Source organism: Malaya genurostris, chromosome 3 (assembly GCF_030247185.1).
Source record: "Malaya genurostris strain Urasoe2022 chromosome 3, Malgen_1.1, whole genome shotgun sequence".
In the NCBI taxonomy this organism is placed as follows: Eukaryota; Metazoa; Arthropoda; class Insecta; order Diptera; family Culicidae; genus Malaya; species Malaya genurostris.
In genome coordinates, this window is record NC_080572.1 from 227,224,888 (window position 1) to 227,243,967 (window position 19,080).

The 19,080-nt window shown below is 38.8% G+C and overlaps 1 protein-coding gene across 2 annotated transcripts in view; it reads right to left on the minus strand.

Moving 5' to 3' along the window:
- Positions 1 to 606: 606 nt before the first annotated feature.
- The window catches only part of LOC131435601 (putative mediator of RNA polymerase II transcription subunit 12), a 117,363-nt gene continuing 98,889 nt past the window's right edge, over positions 607 to 19,080 (minus strand). Inside the window, exons 3-5 of one of the 2 annotated variants that reach the window (XM_058603662.1) lie at positions 11,040 to 11,476; positions 10,747 to 10,974; positions 607 to 1,977 (exon numbers count right to left, since the gene is read on the minus strand). In XM_058603662.1, coding sequence (XP_058459645.1) covers positions 1,106 to 1,977; positions 10,747 to 10,974; positions 11,040 to 11,476 — 1,537 coding nt within the window. In that variant the 3' untranslated portion in view covers positions 607 to 1,105. Of the gene's footprint in view, positions 1,978 to 10,746; positions 10,975 to 11,039; positions 11,477 to 13,167; positions 14,804 to 19,080 lie in introns of those variants that run through there. The other variant, XM_058603664.1, reaches the window with a different exon arrangement.

Sequence of the window (19,080 nt, forward strand, 5' to 3'; positions counted from 1 at the left end):
CTTCAAACCTGTTTAATGAACACAGAGTAGCATTAAAACAAACCGAACTTTATTGAAATGTTGATTCTGAATCAGACAGTAATACTGATAACGATGAAGACATTTATAAATTCTAATTGAAATCAAAATTTATCTTATCAAATATCATTTGTTGCCGAATTCATTACAATATCTACAATAAATATGTGATATGAAATAATAGTACTAACTATTTTTATTTACTGTGAATCAAAAACTTTGATTATTTCCACTCCTGATATGAAGGGTAGTTTAATTGGCAAAACAATTTCCCCGGGTAGGAGCTAGCGACCGGTTCGAGTCTCGTCTCTGTGGTAACATTTTCGTGGTTTGTTAGATTCTGATTAAATTTAATTTATCAGGCTTTGTAGAGAGCCCCCAGGAAATCTGATTGAGAAGATTTGATTGGGCTAATAAAGTTGAATATTGGATGGGATCATTTCCACACTTGTTAGAACTGCCATTGCGAATGACTTACATGATTACATTTTAGGAAGAAAGCACTTCAACGTCGGCGTGAAACGTGTGTGCAAAATTGAATGCGAACCGCTCTATTTACTATTTTCTTTCATATCAAACATCCACATACACAATTTTATTAACTTTTCTATTTTCTAAACCTTAGATCATAAGATCTTACAAACTAGACGCTATTTTCTTATTTGTGTTTAATTTTATTTCACCAAATTTGTCATTTCGTTGGGAAAGCAACCTAAATCTATTTGTATCATTTCGAATTCCACAAGCGCCTGCACGCATCCCATCGATGTTTTGCCTCGGAAATTAGTCAGCTCCCCGGGGTCTCGTAGATCTTCACCAATCAATACCCTGTTCACAACGTAAGGGTTATCATCAGGATGATCTACAAAAGTGATCCTTCCGTATATTGGCTGATTGTATATAATAGTGTTTTGTTTGTTTGATTATGTTGTTTATTTATTTGTTTGTTTGTATGTTGAGTATTTATGACAGATGGCAATCAACATCGACGGGGTGGAATGAGTTTCAAGTCTTTTTGTTTTACTTCCCATTCGAGCTGATCCTTAGAACGTACGGCTCTCCAGTAGCCGGATTGCTGATGAGCAGACTAATAGTAGAAAAATCTGTATGGCGATGGGGTTGAGTAGGATGGATAATTGTAATAGCTTGGGTAGGCAGCGGCACTGGCAGGTGTGATGGCGGATGGAGCGGAATAGAAGGCAGTCCGCTGAGGATATTCGTACTGCTGAAAGGAGTGTGGGGCAGCAGCTGCACTGAAAAAGTACGGATTATATTGGGACTGAAACGCCAGCTGTTGTTGTTGTTGTTGTTGTTGCTGTTGATAAGCGGCCAGGAGTGCCAGTTGGTTCTGATAAGCGGCCACGTACGGATTCCAGCTGTAGTATGGCGAATAGCTAGGGTTGTACACCGGAAATTGAGAAGCGCTGGTATAATCGTTGATGAAGGGGTACGACTGCGTCAGAACGGATTGTGGCTGGTAGGGAATAGTTTGTGCGGTCAAAGGAGATTGGTGCTGTTGTTGCTGCTGTAACTGCTGCTGTAACTGTTGCTGTTGCTCTTGCAGCTGTTGATGTTGCTTTGCTTTCAGTCTCAAATTAGCCAAAAACTTTTCAGTATCGAATGCCGGCACCAGAGTTTCCATGTGACCAATAGCTTGCTGACGTGCGTCATCGATTTCGGCTTCGATTTCGTTCTGCGATACTCGAGCCTCTTGGAAACCGGGCCCAACCAGTAGCCCCGTCGGAACGTCTTGATCCGCTGCGACCAGACCATATTTGCCTTTGGTTACAAGTTTTTTGTTGAAGGTGATTGGCAACCCCAGGGAACCGAGTTCGCTTGGCTTGATACCGGCAATTGCGGTTGCCACGGGTCGAGCAACGGCCAGACCACCATCTCCAACGACGGCGGTGGCCACGGGCTTGGATGACGCGACTCCCCCTTCGCCGGCGATGGCAAGACCTGTGGAAGGTTGAAAATGGTTCGGTTAAAAAGTTGATCACGAATTAAAATGAACAATCTGAAATAAATACATGTATTATTCGACATGAACAAAAATTTCCTAGTGAAGTTGATCTTTAGAATTAGTCTCTCCTTGATGACCAAGAAGATAAAATGTTGATATTTCTGGAACTGGAATATGTTCCGAGATCCTCCGAGTTTATAAAAATATTTCTGGACCCCTACGATGCCGAATTTGGAACGAATCAGGTTGAAAATAAATATTCAATATTCTTAAAATGTCTAGCGATCTGATTTCTTGAAGAACTGCCCGGAAATGGCCTAGACATGCTTAAAGTAAATCGACAATATCCTCATACAGCATTCTTCTTGTTAAATTTCACAATTCTGTCTCAACAGAAACCGCTGCTCCTATTTGCACTAAAAATTCTGTCATGTCGGTGCTTGAACAAACGACGGCTTGTAAGATCAGAGTCTGAACCGCCAAATCAGACCAGGCGTAAGATTTGATTCTTTGGGAACATTATAAACGGCATAATCGTATTGCAAATTTAGCACAATGTCGTCGTTGTCAAGGCTTCGGCCATGGAGCCAAAAATTGTCATATGGATATACGGTGCTTGAATTGTGGTAAAGCATTCGAAAGACGTATGTCCAATGCATGAAACCACTGATAAATTTTCATGTTCAAATTGCGATGGAAATCATAAATCCAATTATTTGAAATGTCCTGTCAGGGAAAAAAAATTTTAAACGCTCGTTCGCTTAGACAAGTCAAATCAACGACCTTAAATTTACAGAACATACCTGAAAATCAAAAAACCGTTACAAATGCCACGCCTAATTCTTCTAAGGCACTTATTTCTTCGAATTTAAAACAAAAAACAGGTACGCCTTCCAATTCGTCTTCTAACGAAAACAATTTATTGACAGGTAGATCAACCTCGTCATCATCTTCTTCTAATGTCAGTTATGCTGGTATATTAGGTAGAAAACTACCTCCTATTTCTTCTAATGTAAATAATTCTAACGAAAACAATTTATTAATAGGTAGACCGGCCAAATCACCTTCTTCTAATGGCAGTCTACCTACCAATATTCCTTCAATGCCATTCGCTTCTTTAAATGAAGTCGATTTAGGCGATATAACTGAAAATAAAATGATCTACCTACAAGATCAACTTTTTCAAATGATCATCCAAATGAATTCGACTACATCTCTTTTTGAAGCATTTCAAATCGGATGGCAATTTGCAAATAACATTATAATGAATTTAAAATTTAACAGTGATGTTAAATAATTATTTGAATATTTTAAATTGGAATTCTCGATCTTTAAAATCGAGTGAAGAAGAATTTTATAATTTAAAAAAGTTCACAAAATTCATATTGCCATTGTGACAGAAACTTTTCTTAAACCAAATGTAAAATTGAAAAGTAATCCACATTATGTGGTTCATCGATTTGACAGGTTTACTGGAATGGGTGGTGGAGTTGCCATTTTTGTCCAACGGCAAATTAAACATCGAATATTACCTTCTTTCAATACTAAAGTTATTGAATGTCTGGGAATCGAATTTGAAACTATTCATGGAATTTATTTCATCGCTGGAGCATATTTGCCATTCCAATGCACCGGCGAACAATTAAATTTCTTTAAAGGCGATTTGCAAAAACTCACAAGATATCGACCGAAATTTTTCGTAAATGCTAAGCATGTCCAGTGGAATTGTAGGCAAAATAACAGTAATGGTAAAATACTTCATAATCAACTCTCAGCTGGTTACTTCACAGTTTTTCATCCCAGTAATCCGACTTGTTTCTCTTCCGTGAAAAACCCGTCTACAATTTATCTGGTTCTTACAGATCAAAGTCACATTTGTAGTGAACCGATTACACATGCTGACTTTGACTCAGATCATCTTCCTGTAACATTCAGACTTTCCAACGAAGCTTTAATTAATCCAATTAGTTCTATATTCAACTATCATAGAGCTAATTGGTTGGATTACAGATCTCACATTGAAAATCATGTGGATCATCAAACTATTTTAGAAAATTGTGCGGACATCGACTCAGCAATTGATAATTTGAATCATTACATTATCGAAGCAAGAAATCTTTCAGTTCCCAAAGCTCAAACTAAATTAAATTTTCCTATCATCGATGACGATCTTCAACTGCTCATTCGGTTGAAGAATGTTCGTCGACGTCAATATCAACGTTCTCGTGATCCTGCTATGAAAAACATAGTTAAGGATTTACAAAAAGAAATTAAACATAGATTTACTCTTTTGCGAAATGAAAATTTCGCTAAAGAAGATGAACAAATTAAACCACATTCTAAACCTTTCTGGAAACTTTCTAAGGTTCTTAAGAAACCTCAGAAACCAATTCCTGCTCCCAAGGAAGGAAATCAAATACTTCTTACAAATGGCGAAAAAGCTCAAAAACTTGCTCAGCAGTTCGAGAGTGTACACAATTTTAATTTGAACGTTGTGAGTCCTATTGAAAATGAAGTCTCACTGAAATATGAGCATATTTCAACTCAAGTGTTATCACACGATGACATTATTGAGACGAATTTTGATGAAATTAAATCAATTATTAGGAAACTCAAAAACATGAAGGCTCCTGGTAATGATGGAATTTTTAATATTCTTATTAAAAATCTTCCCGAGGTTGCCTTGAGACTCCTGGTTAAAATTTTTAACAAGTGGTTTTCATTAGCTTACTTCCCAAAAAGATGGAAAACGCTCAAGTAATTCCTATCCTCAAACCTGATAAAAACCCAGCAGAAACATCAAGTTATCGACCAAGCTTACTTTCTTCTATCAGTAAACTTTTTGAAAAAAATATTTTGTTGAGAATGATGTCTCATATAAATGAGAATTCAATTTTTTTACCAGAGCAGTTTGGATTTCGTCATGAACATTCAACTACTCGTCAACTTGTAAGAGTTACGAACATGATAAAAGCAAATAAATCTTCTGGGTTATCCACTGGAGTTGCTCTTCTAGACATAGAAAAAGCATTCGACAGTGTTTGGCACAAAGGTTTAATAGCAAAAATGTCTGATTTCCAGTTTCCTATTTATTTGATCAAAATGATTCAAAATTATTCAACTGATCGTACTCTTCAGGTTAGCTATCAGAATTGTAAATCTGAATTGCTACCCGTACGAGCAGGTGTTCCGCAGGGTTCGAGCGTAGCTCCAATCTTGTATAATATTTTCACTTCTGATCTTCCAAATCTACCCGTTGGTTGTCAGAAATCGCTATTCTGTGACGACACAAGTCTGTTGGCCACAGGTAAAAATCTAAGAGTGATCTGCAGTCGCCTACAAAGAAGTTTAAATATTTTCAGTGATTATCTGCCAAAATGGAAAATTAAACCAAATGCAGCAAAAACGCAATTAATTATTTTTCCTCACAAGCCAAGACTTCCTTTTCTTAAACCAAACCATAATCACATTCTCAAATTGTATGGCTTGGTATTGACATGGTCTGATCAAGCTGATTACTTTGGTTTAACGTGTGTCAAAAAAAACTCACTTTCAAGGATCACATTGAAGGAATCCAGGCAAAGTGTAATAAATATATAAATGTTTATATCCTCTTATAAACAGAAATTCTAAGCTCCGTCTAAAAAACAAATTGTTAATTTATAAACAAATTTTCAGACCAGCCATGCTTTATGCGGTACCAATTTGGTCAAGCTGTTGATCCACCAGGAAGAAACCGCTTCAAAGGATTCAGAATAAAATTCTGAAAATGATTTTGAAGCATTCTCCCCGGTTTAGTACAAATGAATTGCACAGACTCACAAATATAGAACCATTAGATGTAATGTCACATAATATTATAAGCAAATTCCGACAAAAATCGATGCAATCATTTGAATCGATTGAATCGATTCGTTCTCTGTATTAGTTAGTAAGTTAGTACATAAGTTCCTTTTCACCATTACACAATACAAGTAGGTTTAGAATTTTCTCTACACAAAAATCTCAGAATTGCGGAAGCAAATGATGATGTCCTCATGATAATAACCAAATCATGTATATAATAGGGCTGAAAAGTCACCACTTGTGGCTGAACACCCAATTTAAATAGTAACAATTTAATTTTTAACTCATATTCCAATAAATAGTTATAAAAAATTGAATGAAACGTAATCCAGTCATGATCACTGAAATATTAATTACAAATAAACATAAACACAAACACAACTGTCGAGTTTTGCATTAAGCAGTTCAATTTGAACTGCTATGCACTGATGAGTCTAAGACAGAACGTAAACAAAATCTAAACATAAATTAATTGTTCCCTCTTTCAGTTTTCATTTTTAATATTTCGAAACCCATCTCAATACATTTCAAACAGTCGAAATTATCGATTTTAACTTGCTGGTGATAATTGAAAACTCAAATGAGAACCGCCACCCTATATTTATCATGATGATCGGAGAGAGTTTTGTGTTATCGAGATAATGATGTGCCTATTCATTTGCACTTGCTCACTACCCACAGTGAAGACAAGGAACACAACAGGTAGACTACTTGGCACTACAAACTGAACAAAGCAAAGTGACTAGGTACGGTTATTCAATTAACGATGAATTCGGGGAGCTTCGGCAACAAAATTAAAATGAATGAGAAAGGATATTATTACCACAATGGTAATAAGAACTACATATACTTCTTGACCATACTCGTGGACTCGGGTTTTAAACTCGAATATCACGAGTAGAAGGTAAAATTAATTTCATTTCTTCCTTTTGATCTTGCACATACGAACCAGGCTAGTTTAGTTTTTCCTATCTAAGTTTTCTAACTGATTCTATTTAGAATATCTATCCGTCTTTCATTTTCATATCTTTATCTTCTTTAGTCGGTACTTGCCGAAAAATACCAATGGAAGTCAATCGAAACAGTAGAAATTAACGACAATAAAAATAGTGTAACAAAATTTATTTTAGTGTGGGAAAAATCCTTTTCCTTCCAAGATTCTGTTTCCAACAATAAAAATTTGCAGTTTCGATTTCAACATGTGAGCAAATGTTATGTTGATGTTTTTCAAATAATTTTATTCGTCGCGTACATTATGAAATGTCACTCGAAGGACCGTACAGATGCGCAAACATAACCAAATGTGCGATATTGTGATGAAAAATAGCTTTTTATTACCTTTTGATGCATTCCTCTATCTCTCCAAATAACCTCGACCGAACCGAAACAAATGCCGGATATCGATATTGGTCAATATATCATGTTTATATAATCGAGCAGCGTCGCTATTACTTATGAGCCCTTTCATGCACAGGTGCATTTTTCTAATACAACTATAACTCATACGTGGTGCGCAACAATGCACAGTAAAGAAAAACGGATAAAAACGCGACTCTTCTGAAAAATTTCATAGAAATCTATATAATATTTTCAAAATAGGTTTTCTTTCTGCAAAAATGACCGTAGAATCAATTGATAATAATAAAAATAAATTCCTCTTTTTTTAACTTACTTTAAAAAACGGACTGTAAAACTTTAAAAGAAATGAGTTCGACTAATCAAAAAGTACTCCTTTTCTTAAGTTCTATTAAGGATCAAGAGTAAACCAAGTAAACTTGGGTTGGTAATTTGTGTATTACGTACATTTTATTTGGTACGTATGTCATAGATCTATGTATTCATATACAGATCGGCTGAAAAGTTCGTATCGTTTCTATGAGAGGGCGCCACTAGAACTAAATCCATACCATTTTCAGCTAGTACCAACCTTCAAAAAATACCTGAATAAATTTGACAGCTGTCTGATTATTAGTTTGTGAGATATTGCATTTTGAGTGAAGCTACTTTTGTTATTGTGAAAAAAATGGAAAAAAGGAATTTCGTGTCTTGATGAAACACTACTTTTTGATGAAAAAAAGTACCGCCGATACCAAAAAATGGCTTGATGAGTGTTATCCAGACTCTGCACCGGGCGAAGCAACAATTCGTAAGTGGTTTGCAAAATTTCGTACTGGTCATATGAGCACCGAAGACGATGAACGCTGTGGACGTCCAAAAGAGGCTGTTACCGATGAAAACGTGAAAAATCCACAAAATGATGTTCAATGACCGTAAAGTGAAGTTGATCGAGATAGCTGACACCCTAAAGATATCAAAGGAACGTGTTGGACATATTATTCACGAATATTTGGATATGCGAAAGCTTTGTGCAAAATGGGTGCCGCGTGAGCTCACAATCGATCAAAAACAACAACGAAAAACCATGCTGAAATTGAACGAATTGGGCTTCGAATTGCTCCCTCATCCACCGTATTCTCCAGATTTGGCCCCCAGTGACTTTTTCCTGTCCTCAGACCTCAAGAGAATGCTCGCTGGTAAAAAATTTAGAAGCAATGAAGAGGTAATCGCTGAAACTGAGGCCTATTTTGAGGCAAAGGACAAATCGTACTACAAAAATGGTATCGAAAAGTTGGAAGATCGCTATAATCGCTGTATCGCCTCTGATGGCAATTATGTTGAATAATAAAAACGAATTTTGGCAAAAAAATGTGTGTTTCTATTAAACGATACGAACTTTTCAGCCGAACTGTTATGCAGTGCAACCAGTTTTTCATAGTGGATTGCACGATTGAGTTTCAAACAATCTTTTTAACAATAATTTATTCTCAAATACATGTTAAGCCTGACTTTTTGGATGAAATATCAGTTTTGATCAATTTTTCGTCAACGTTTGATGGAAAATTGCTTACATTTTATGAATGTAGATTTTAATTCCCTATTAAAAATAAGCAACACTGCTACAATGCATTTGTATAAGACAAATAAAAAACAAAACTAAATGTTTTCTGTTCGAAAGCAGTTTTCTGGAAAAATAAATAGTTTTTCGTAATCCTTCCATATCCATTGCCTCTTGCGTATTAAATTAAAGATACCTATTTTGCGAGATTACTAATAGAAGGTACGTAAATCTTTATAACGCAATAATGTCTGCAAGAGGAAATCCATATAGGAATGTGTTTGTTGTTAGTCAAATGTGTTAGTGGAAGTAAGCTGAAACTGAAATAATTTTTCTCGAGCAGTTTTAAGTAAAACGGAAGAGTTTTGGACTAAGATTTTTCGCTTTTCTCGAATTGCAATTTTAAACAGAATGAACTGATTGGTTAATTTTTCAACCATATGGAAGATTTATTGATTAAAATCAGGAAAAGAAGCGCCGGAATTTGTTTTATGCACATATTGGTGACATACGCTTACGCTTGCAAAGAGTCTTGCTCCTTAATAGATTGCTGTTAATCAGAACGACCGCTAATAACTGTATTCTGTTTTACCTTTTCTTCGTGTTTTATCTTTTTCTTCGATAAATTTACAGAAAAAATAGTTCTTCTGATCGGTGTTTGGGCTAATTCTGATAAACCAAGACAGTTACGTTACGCATATAACCCCACAGATTAACTACCAGATAATTTCCATGAGTCCATGAATCGTGCAACATCAACCCAATTTTTCCTCAAACTTAATTTGAGGTTCAACTCTACTTCACAATTCTGAAGCAAAATCAATGCAACCTATCAAAAGTGGCCCATATACCGTGGATACCTTCAGTGATCCAAGTACATACAATGGGAAAAACAATACTAGCTTGTTTCACCCGTTTAACCCCAATTATTTCATAAATCGTATCATTGGTTAAACTTTCTATCGCATTCCGAAAAAAAAGCTGGTTGCGGTTGATTTAAATCGAATGATAAAGCTTGCTTCAATTAGAATTGGAACAAACTTTTGCTCATATTGTGGCGCTCCTGGTGGACGGATTTGGAAGTTCTTGGCGCCCACGTGTCGGGAATTTTGTCAGCTTCACGTATGATTTTTGACAATCCGAAAATCGACTGTACTTTGTAAACACTCAAGTGCACAGTTATTTGGAAATTCCATTGTGGTCTGCATCTAGGCTAGCTAAACAGCTGAAATTGCCCAGAAATACCGTATGGCACGTTATCAAACAATATAAGGAAACATTGACGACGATTCGGAAGCCTCAAGCCAATCGTCGGAGTGAAACTGTCGACCGGAAACTGCGTGGTAAGATTTTAAAGACGATTAAGAGGAATCCTCCGGGAAGGAATCCAGTCGTATCGAGCTAGCAAACAGCCAAATTGGACCATAAAACAGAATAGTGTGATCAAAATTCGTGCTCGGAAACTATATGACCAGGTGCTGATCAAGTTCGACGGGTGTCTTCTGGTGGACGATGAAACCTATGTCAAGGCTGACTTCGGGCAAATCCCAGGTCAAAAATTTTGCTTGGCAACGGCTAGACGGGATGTTCCAGTCAAATTTAAAGTTGTTTTTGCCGATAAATTTGCAAGAAAATTGATGATTTGGCAGGGCATTTGCAGCTGTGGCAAAAAAACGAAAGTTTTCGTTACAAATAATTCTATCCGGTCTTCTGCAAGTACTTCGGTTTCATGTTTTATAGTTAAACTTGAATACAATCCAGTACAAAAAAGGGAACTTGGGGTAAAATGACCAAGTTTCGTGTGGTCCTTCTATACACATGGGAACGATTTCACTGATCATTTTACAAAACAAAATACTATGTAGTCAGCTGTATCATGCCTCAAAAAATATCGTCATATTTTTGTTAAATTTTTTTCCACTATGCAATGTAACGAACTTGTTCTAGCTTCGAAAGTCTGTTCCTTGTGACATGGGATACGTCATTTTTGCTGTGATGCAATAATATTTTGCTAGCCACTCACCAACTGGTTTTGCTTCCGCAATCGAGGCTTCCTTTTCCGGTGAATTCACCTGGACACTATCATCGCTCTGGGATGCCGAGCCGTCCTCTTCGCCGACATTTTCCTCTTCCTCCTTCTTCTTGTGGTGCTGTTCTTCCTCCTTTCCCTTGTAGCCCGGGAACGAAGTGATCTTGTACGTGGTTTTCTTTTTCTGAGCATCAGCAGCACTTTGCGATTGATCAAACTGAGCTAAAATTAAAAAATACTTGATGAATATCAGAACTTTCAACAACCAACCTCAAACGGGTACTAACAGTCGAACAAAAATTTGATCGCATCATGATCATCATCCTGCTGTTGCACGTGAGCCAACTTCTGAGCGGCCACACCGAGCTTCTCCAGATTTTCGGCATATATTTTCTTCTGATCGGTCGATAATTTTCCGGTTTTCTTCACCTGCTCCTGCAGCGTCACCAGTGAAGCAGCAGCTTTCTGGATGTTCAGCAGATAATCACCGAACGATTGATCCGCCGCCCGGAGATCATCATCCTCCGCCAAAATTTCCTCGTTGTTCTTTAGCTCATCGACGATCTGGTGCACCTTCAGTTCCATATCGTCATCGTCTCCGCGGAGGATCTTGCTCACCACCGTCCCATCGGAGTTCTTACGGATCTCCAAAATTTGTCCCCGAGCCCCACCGTAGAACGGCAACTTCAGAACGTCCGACGCGGTACGATGCTCGACAGCAGCTCTGTGAACGAAACAGCAGTAGGGGGAAGATTTGAACACCGCAGAACAGTTGCATTGAAAGCAACAAAGTAGCAGAAGACGGCCGAGAGGTCAGTGTCTCGAATTCGGATTTGATTATTTGTCAGTAGTTACCTAATTATTATTAGCAGCAGGTGGAAGGGGGTTCCCAGCTAATGGGGAAGGTGAAAGAGAGATTGTTGCGGGCACAGAAAGAGTTGTTTTTAGATTGAGGTGCGTATTGTGTCGTATTAGGTGCCTACACGCCATGCATCCTAAGTGGACTGGGAGGTTGCGGCTACAGGCGGCTAGTGTGTGTGTGGGTGGTGATGGTTTTGGTGGTGGTACGACAAAGTGCGGACTCTATTTACAGCTAAAAAGCGAATGTGAAAACCTAGAAAAAGAAATTATGTGCAGGTCACGTCTGCGCAAGCGGGTCAACCGTTCATTGCGAGGAGCCAATTGCCAGTGAATGTGGGACGAGGTTAATGCTAAGAAAACCAGCTTGTTTTACACTATTTACAAACAATTTACTTTTTATTATTCGCAAGCGCACTTTCGTTAAATTTATTCCTGGTAATTCAATTGTCTCAATTTACATAGTCTACAATCAGATCGGCCTGAGCGTGTGCTCGGCCATTGGCACCAACGATCGCTACGGATTGTGGTCGGAACAGGATTCGCGTTGAACTACCATGTTTCAGAATAGCGTGCGAAACGGGCGTTGAAATAGCGGTCCCGCCATTACCGGAAACTGCTTTCGAGTTGGGTTCTAGAATCAAGGATGCTTCGTCTCGATTATCGGTCACTGGCACTCCATAGAAGGGGTAAAACTGCGCAACGGTCGGTGCGACGGGGACTCGAGGAACTGGCTGATCTGCCGCTGTCGAACCGGTAGCAGTCACGAATACTGGCAACTCGGGTTCCACTGCCTGAACCTTGGCCGCAGTTGTTCGAGATTCTGGTTGGGCTTTAACCGATGTTTTCGGGGGACTTGGCGGCAATTTTGCGACAGTCGTTCGCGTGTTTTTGACTTGAGCTAGACCCGGTTGATTTTGTTTCACTAGCTGAAGTTTCTGGATTTGGAACTTGTTGTTCGGCAGTTGAAATGCCTGGATTTGTGGGGCACTCACTATTCGTCTGGGTTGCTTTAGTTTCTGGGCAACAGGACGAAGTCGCCCATCGGTTAACTTAATCGGATCGGATGCCACGGTACTTTGCATCGGTATCGGACCCAGATTCAGTGTTTTCGGTACTCTACTGAACGGATGCGGTGCGAATGAACCACTCGGAATCAGATGAAATCTGGCATCGTCGAAGAACCCAGCCCGACCTCCGTACGGCGCCAGGCTAGCTGGTGGGTAGTTCAAATTCACATTAGAACCAGGTGCTAGCAGGTAAGGTGAAGGAAACGGCTGTGGCTGGAAGGGAAAGAAGCTTGGAGGAGGAGAAGGAAGAAAATAATATTCAATTAATGTGCATGTCGCGACTATGCCGTTGGGTTAGAGTTACCGTAACCACTAGACTCCACTAGACGCTTGCTGTTATCTACGGGATCTTAGCAACTGGTTAAAACTACATCACTTTCAGATGAGCTATGGATTCCGCATTTGCTGGTTAGAACTAGTAATAAAGTTAAGTCCATTATCAAAACCACTACATTATTGCATGCAACCTACGAATAAAACTACAGGCTTCCTTAGACTACGCATTATCATCAACTTTATTTCATCGACTTACATCTAAAATAAAACATACGACCGTATCATAAAAATGCAATATCTGTGATGAACTAGAGAAGACTTGTCTCAAGCATGACTTCATGTCGTCAATGCAACAAATCAAACTACGTAACGTCAACTCAAACGCTACACCTAACTACATCATAAGTTAAAAGAATTCAATGTCGCAACTGATGGCAAGTGGTTTTCGTACGAAATTTTCTACAAAAGATATATACAGCATGGCCACTGTGTTCATCCCATTCCGGTAATGCCAACTCAATCAATTCCGATAGTATACTACGGGTCCACTAGCCACGAGCACGGCATCGATCGGTAGACTTCTTTTGGTGGCATTGATTGTCTTCCCCAGATCAACGCTTTCCGGAACGGCGTAGATCTTCGCTCCTGGACCGGCTATCGTTAAACTTCGCGGATGAGTAATAGCCGTGCCATTCGGTCCAACGATAGCCGTTCCTCCGCTTCCTGCGGTGGCCACACCTCCAGGACCTGCAATAGCGATACCGCCTTGGCGGACCCGTAGCCTTTGAATGACCAGTCCACCATTGGATGGATCACTTTGACGGTTGAAAATTCCAAACGGTCCCTTTTCTTGTGCGATTTCCGCTTCGGTGACTTCTTCCACGCCTCTCTCTGGGAGCTCGCTTAAATCCTTGATCTCCGATGGTAGAGTGGTAGATGGTGAGCTCGAAGGAAGGATACTGAACCGATTCGTGAAGTTTTGAAACGTTGCGGAAATGTTAAAACTTCTACCGGTTCCTCCGACAGACTTGTTCAAAATCAGCATGTCTAGTTCTGATTCGGGTTCATCTTTCTCATCGCTGTCGTTGTCTTCTGTCAGCTTACTGTTTAGAAATTTATCGTTAGGCAAAACCGTATTAGTATTCAGGGGAGCTTTTTTCTTCTTATCCTCTACACCCAATTCGTACTCAACAACATCCAACATTTCCTCCAGCAAATCTTCTTCCAGCTTGTCTTCTTCTACTACTACAGCTACATCATCGACAACCCCTTTTCCTCTTTTCAACTTTTTCGAATCGTTCTTGTCCTCCAGAGACATAGTTTTACCATACCCTCTTAATGCTCGCAGAGTTCCAAAATCAACCGTACTTGGAAGGTATCGAATCTCACTGGACGATCCGTCCTGCGAGCGTACTGCCACGGGAAGGATGTAAATTTTAGGCTGCAATTCTTTATTCTTTTTTGCCTTCAATTGCTGAAACGACCGAGGAACATCCGGCATTGGGAGATGCAAATACGGTGCCGGATAGTAGTAGACCTGTGTCTGAAAAGGATCTACGGTGCTAACCAACTCTGACGCACCATTAAACTGTTTAAACAACGGTCCCGGACTTGGGGTAGTACGGAGGTTCAACGGTTGATAAACTGGGCGCGGATAGAAGTATCCTTCGTTGAAGGACTGCGTTCGAGGAAACGCTACGTCTTGCTTCTTTTTGTAGCCCATAGCTATGTTGATCTTTTCGATCTCCTGCAATATTCGATGGGTTTCCTCAAGCGATCCCCGCTGCTCGACCAACGGCTCGTAGGTTGGCTCCTGGGGAAAGAAGCGCAGCACTTGTTTCTCGATCCTAGAAGGAATGAGAGAAATATGCGTTATCGGTGATTCATATCGATTGCTTTTAGGGTAACAAGGGACGAGGGAAACGGAACAAAGAAATCCAGTATTGTTGTAATGATTGAGGAAAACGGAAATTTTTATTTCGAGGTAATTGAACTAAATTTTCTTTCGCTTGAAGAAGTAAAAAAGCAGAAATCGAACGACTAGTATTTCTGGGGAAAGCATCATAATTACAGCTCGTTCAGTGTAATCGTTAATCTGTCAACAAGTGGAGAATATACATTCCAATTGAATGAAAGTTTCAGTTTTTTTCACAAAATTTTTCTTCTTGAGATTACACCATATCTCAACGTTTCATGCATTTGGCATCTGAACCAAATTCCTTTAGATTTGCGGTTTTTTACGTGGATTTCCGAAGAAAAAAAAACATCTCAGTGTCAAGATTTACTTCCAGTTCCGTTAAAATGTCCGTGGAAGAAAATGGTAACTTCTGAGAAAAGCGAGGGATGCATTTTTCCTCGGGGGTACGTTTTGCTCCATCTTCCCCTACTAGATCAATATAACTCAACAGTTTTGATAATATGCTTTTCTATTGATCAGATGTAGCTTGAGGATTCATTAGAATCCTCAAGTAGCAACTGTACGCTTGGCACTTGCGCTCAAGCTTGCGTAAAATGTTAATTCATGCGTACTGAATCGTACGAAGATTCTAATCAATGTTCACTTTTCAACTAAAGTTTATTTTAGTTCAGTGGTCTGTTAGCAGTGTCATGGAATCGGAAGATAATTAATCAATCGTTGCCGTGGTCAATCCAAAGCTCCAACAAGAACGGCACATTAATCTGGCCGGACTGTGGTTTCCTGTCACCTAGTTGATGTTCATGTCTGTTCACTTCAAATCACTAGACGTCAACGGGCGATTCGTAAGCAAAAGTAAGGAGAAATTCAAACGCATAAGCCTTCTGAAGTAAACCAAGAGGTGTCGAGGATTGAAATAGTTTTCGAAAGAAGCAGGATTATGTAGTTGCATTTGCATGGTTCCCAGATAATGGTTGAGACCAGGAAGAAAGGAAGGATTGACCACCTACTACTTCAAAAAATGATATGGATTTGTTAGAATGCAAGAAAGATAGTAAAAGAAAATCATTAAAATCTTTTCCTTTTTATTGGGAGATCCTATTCTGATCTCATGCGTCTTCTATTTGAGCCCATTCTGTACTGACCATACTTACATATTAGTCCCATATAAAAAATCGGTTGAGAAGAAAACGAAACGATTCAAATTTTATTTCTATTTTTTGTACTCCCAAACGTTAAAGCTTGGCACTATTTCACAAAATACTGATAATGCGTCACTAATATTATATTAGTTAAATATGTTTAATAAATGAATGAGGTTATGAATGAATTATGAAGTACTAACGTTCAAAAGACTATGTGTTAAAATTTACGAAAATCAAAGCCTTGGTATTACATTCCTGTAGTGGAAGTTGACCTTCTGTTTCAACAGACTTCGCAGCCGATTCAGAGTGTACAGAACCATTGCATGGCTAGTGCTACGATTCTACTGACACTACAAATCCTTCCAGGTCGGGGCTCGTACATACGACAACTGGTTTGTTAGACCAGTGCCCTATGCATTGAACCGCCAACCCGGGACAATTAAAATTTACGGCATTTTGATTAATTGTAAAAAAGGAACAGCAATTTTTGTCATTTTCAAAACAATGTATTCAAAATAATTTCATGTGTTAATTTATTATTGCTTCTCAATGAACAAAAATACTGTTCTTACTAGGCAATGGTTTTAAAAGTATTATCCGGACTCTCCTCCATCGAAAATAACCGTTTGTTATTGGTTTGTTAAATTTTAACGTGTTCGTACAGACACCGATGAAGGTGAACGTTCTGGTCGTCCAATTGAGATGGTTACCACGAAAACATCAAAGAGTCCACAAATTTGCTATAACACTAACACATGGATCAATAAATCCCGAGACTAAAGCAGAGATGGCGCTCGTAGTAAACCAGTATCCACGTCTTTCTAGGGTACTAACCTTTGCTTGAAACGGGTCAAAATTTTAAGTCGATCCGACCAGAAACAGCTGAGTTATCCAGGTTGGAGTAAAGTCGTTTTATAGTTTGTTTAAAAAATGGAAAAAAACCGAGTTTCGTGTTTTGATAAAACATTGTTTTTTAATGAGTAAAAACACCGTGCAAGCGAAACAATGGATTGAACAATGTTATCCGGACTCTTGTCCATCAAAAGCAACGATTTGTCGGTGGTTCGCCGAGTTCTAACGTGGTCGTACCGACACAAATGACGCGGAACGCTCGGGAAAACCTGTGGAAGCCGTTACACCGGAAAATGTGAGTAAAGTGACAAAAATTATAATGAAAGATCGTAAAGTGAAGCTCCGTGACATTGCTGAGATGACACAGATATCATATGAAAGTGTATTTACTATCCTTCATGAAAAATTGAGCATGAACATGGCTTTTTCCAAGTGGGTGCCGCGATTGCTTTCGATGGAACAAAATGCACCCTGCCACAAGTCGATGAAAACAATGGTGAAATTTAACGAATTGGGCTTTGATCTGCTTCCCCACTTCCCCTACTCGCCAGATTTAGCCCCTAGTGACTGCTGACTCTTTGCTGATCTTAAAAAAATTCTCCAGGGAAAAAGATTTGGCTCAAATGAGGAGGTCATCGCTGAAACTGAAGCTTTTTTTGAAGCGAAAGATAATTTTTTTATAAACATGGTTTTGAAAAATTGGAAAAACGTTGGAACAATTGTATTGTAATTTTGCAAAAAAAATGTTGTTTCCATTGTTAGTCTCGGGACTTATTGATCCATGTGTTAATCGTAGGTAGAAATTGCGTGAAATAACTGAGGCCGTAACGATATCAGCAGGCAGTGCAATTACTCTGTACAAAGTAAGGGCCATGTTTACGCACAATCGCTCAATAAAAAATTACGTGTTGATGATCCAGAGCTGTGTTTTTTCTGAGTGGACTGCAGCCAGGGAGGCACGTCTGAAGCACCCATAGGCACAACAGTCAGCTGTTAAGATTATTGCTCCAGTATTTCGGGTTGCACATGGTATAATTTTCATTGACTATATTAAGAAAGGAAAAACATCCAACAGCGATTGTTAGATCGTTTGAATGCAAAAATCAAGCAAAAACGACCTCATATATCCGATTCATAAATTTATGGCAGCGGTGATTAAATTGAACGAAGTATACTTCGAATTGCCTCCTCATACACCGTATAGTCCGCATCCAACCCCCAGTAACTACTGGCTATTTGCTGATCACAAAATAAATGCTCGCCGGTAAGAAATTTAATGCCAATTACTGAACGTGAAGCCTATTTTGAGGCAAAATACAAATCCTTCTACAAACACGGCATCGAAAAGTTGGAGTAGTATTTGAATGATGGTATTGCTCTTAAAGGAGATTACATTGAAGAACAAAGCCAATTTTTGTTTTTCTCAATTGGGCTTATTGAGTAATGTGTTATCATGCTATGGTCACCTGTCAAACAATTGAACTCAGTTAGTTGAGAGAAACTTTTCGTCGCAGTGAAACGCCAAAAATGAGTCAAGTAATTAAACCAAGATGTTGGTTTCCGGTGGTGTTGATCACCTCTCAGGTCAGGAAAATATTTTGCGTGGAGAAACGTATAAAGGCAATAAGCAATTTTTTAAACCAGAATTCGACTCGTGCGCGATAAAAAATTAAAATATTTACCCGTACCCGACCCGAAATCGAAAAAAACTTTGACAATCGGGTTCGAACACCCGAAACTCGACCAAATTTTTTAGCCCAAACCCGACCCGTACCGGTCACAATGTTCAAATAGTCACCCGAACTAGACAAATATTTTTTTTTCTGAACCCGAACTCGACCAATACCCATCGGGTTTGAGTTCGGGACGGGTTTCGGTTACAAATATCCAAAAACCAAACCATCTCTAATAGGCAAACTCCATAAAAAAAACTTTACCATCTCGTTGTTTCATTTTTTTTTCCTTTAAGTAACTGTCCATAATTTTCTATGTACCGAATTATGCACTTGAATAAAGTTTCTATTCAGGACCAGTTCTTTTCGCTGAAACGAATTTCGTGATAATGCGTGATTTGTATTAAAGTAGCGCTTCGCCGTGGGCAGGTCGAAGCGAAACAACTCGATGCTTTCTCTTGCTTTGTCGCCGAAATTTCACACTAAATTGCAAATTTCTACAATACTAACCCGATTCACGAAAAATCAAAAAACATACA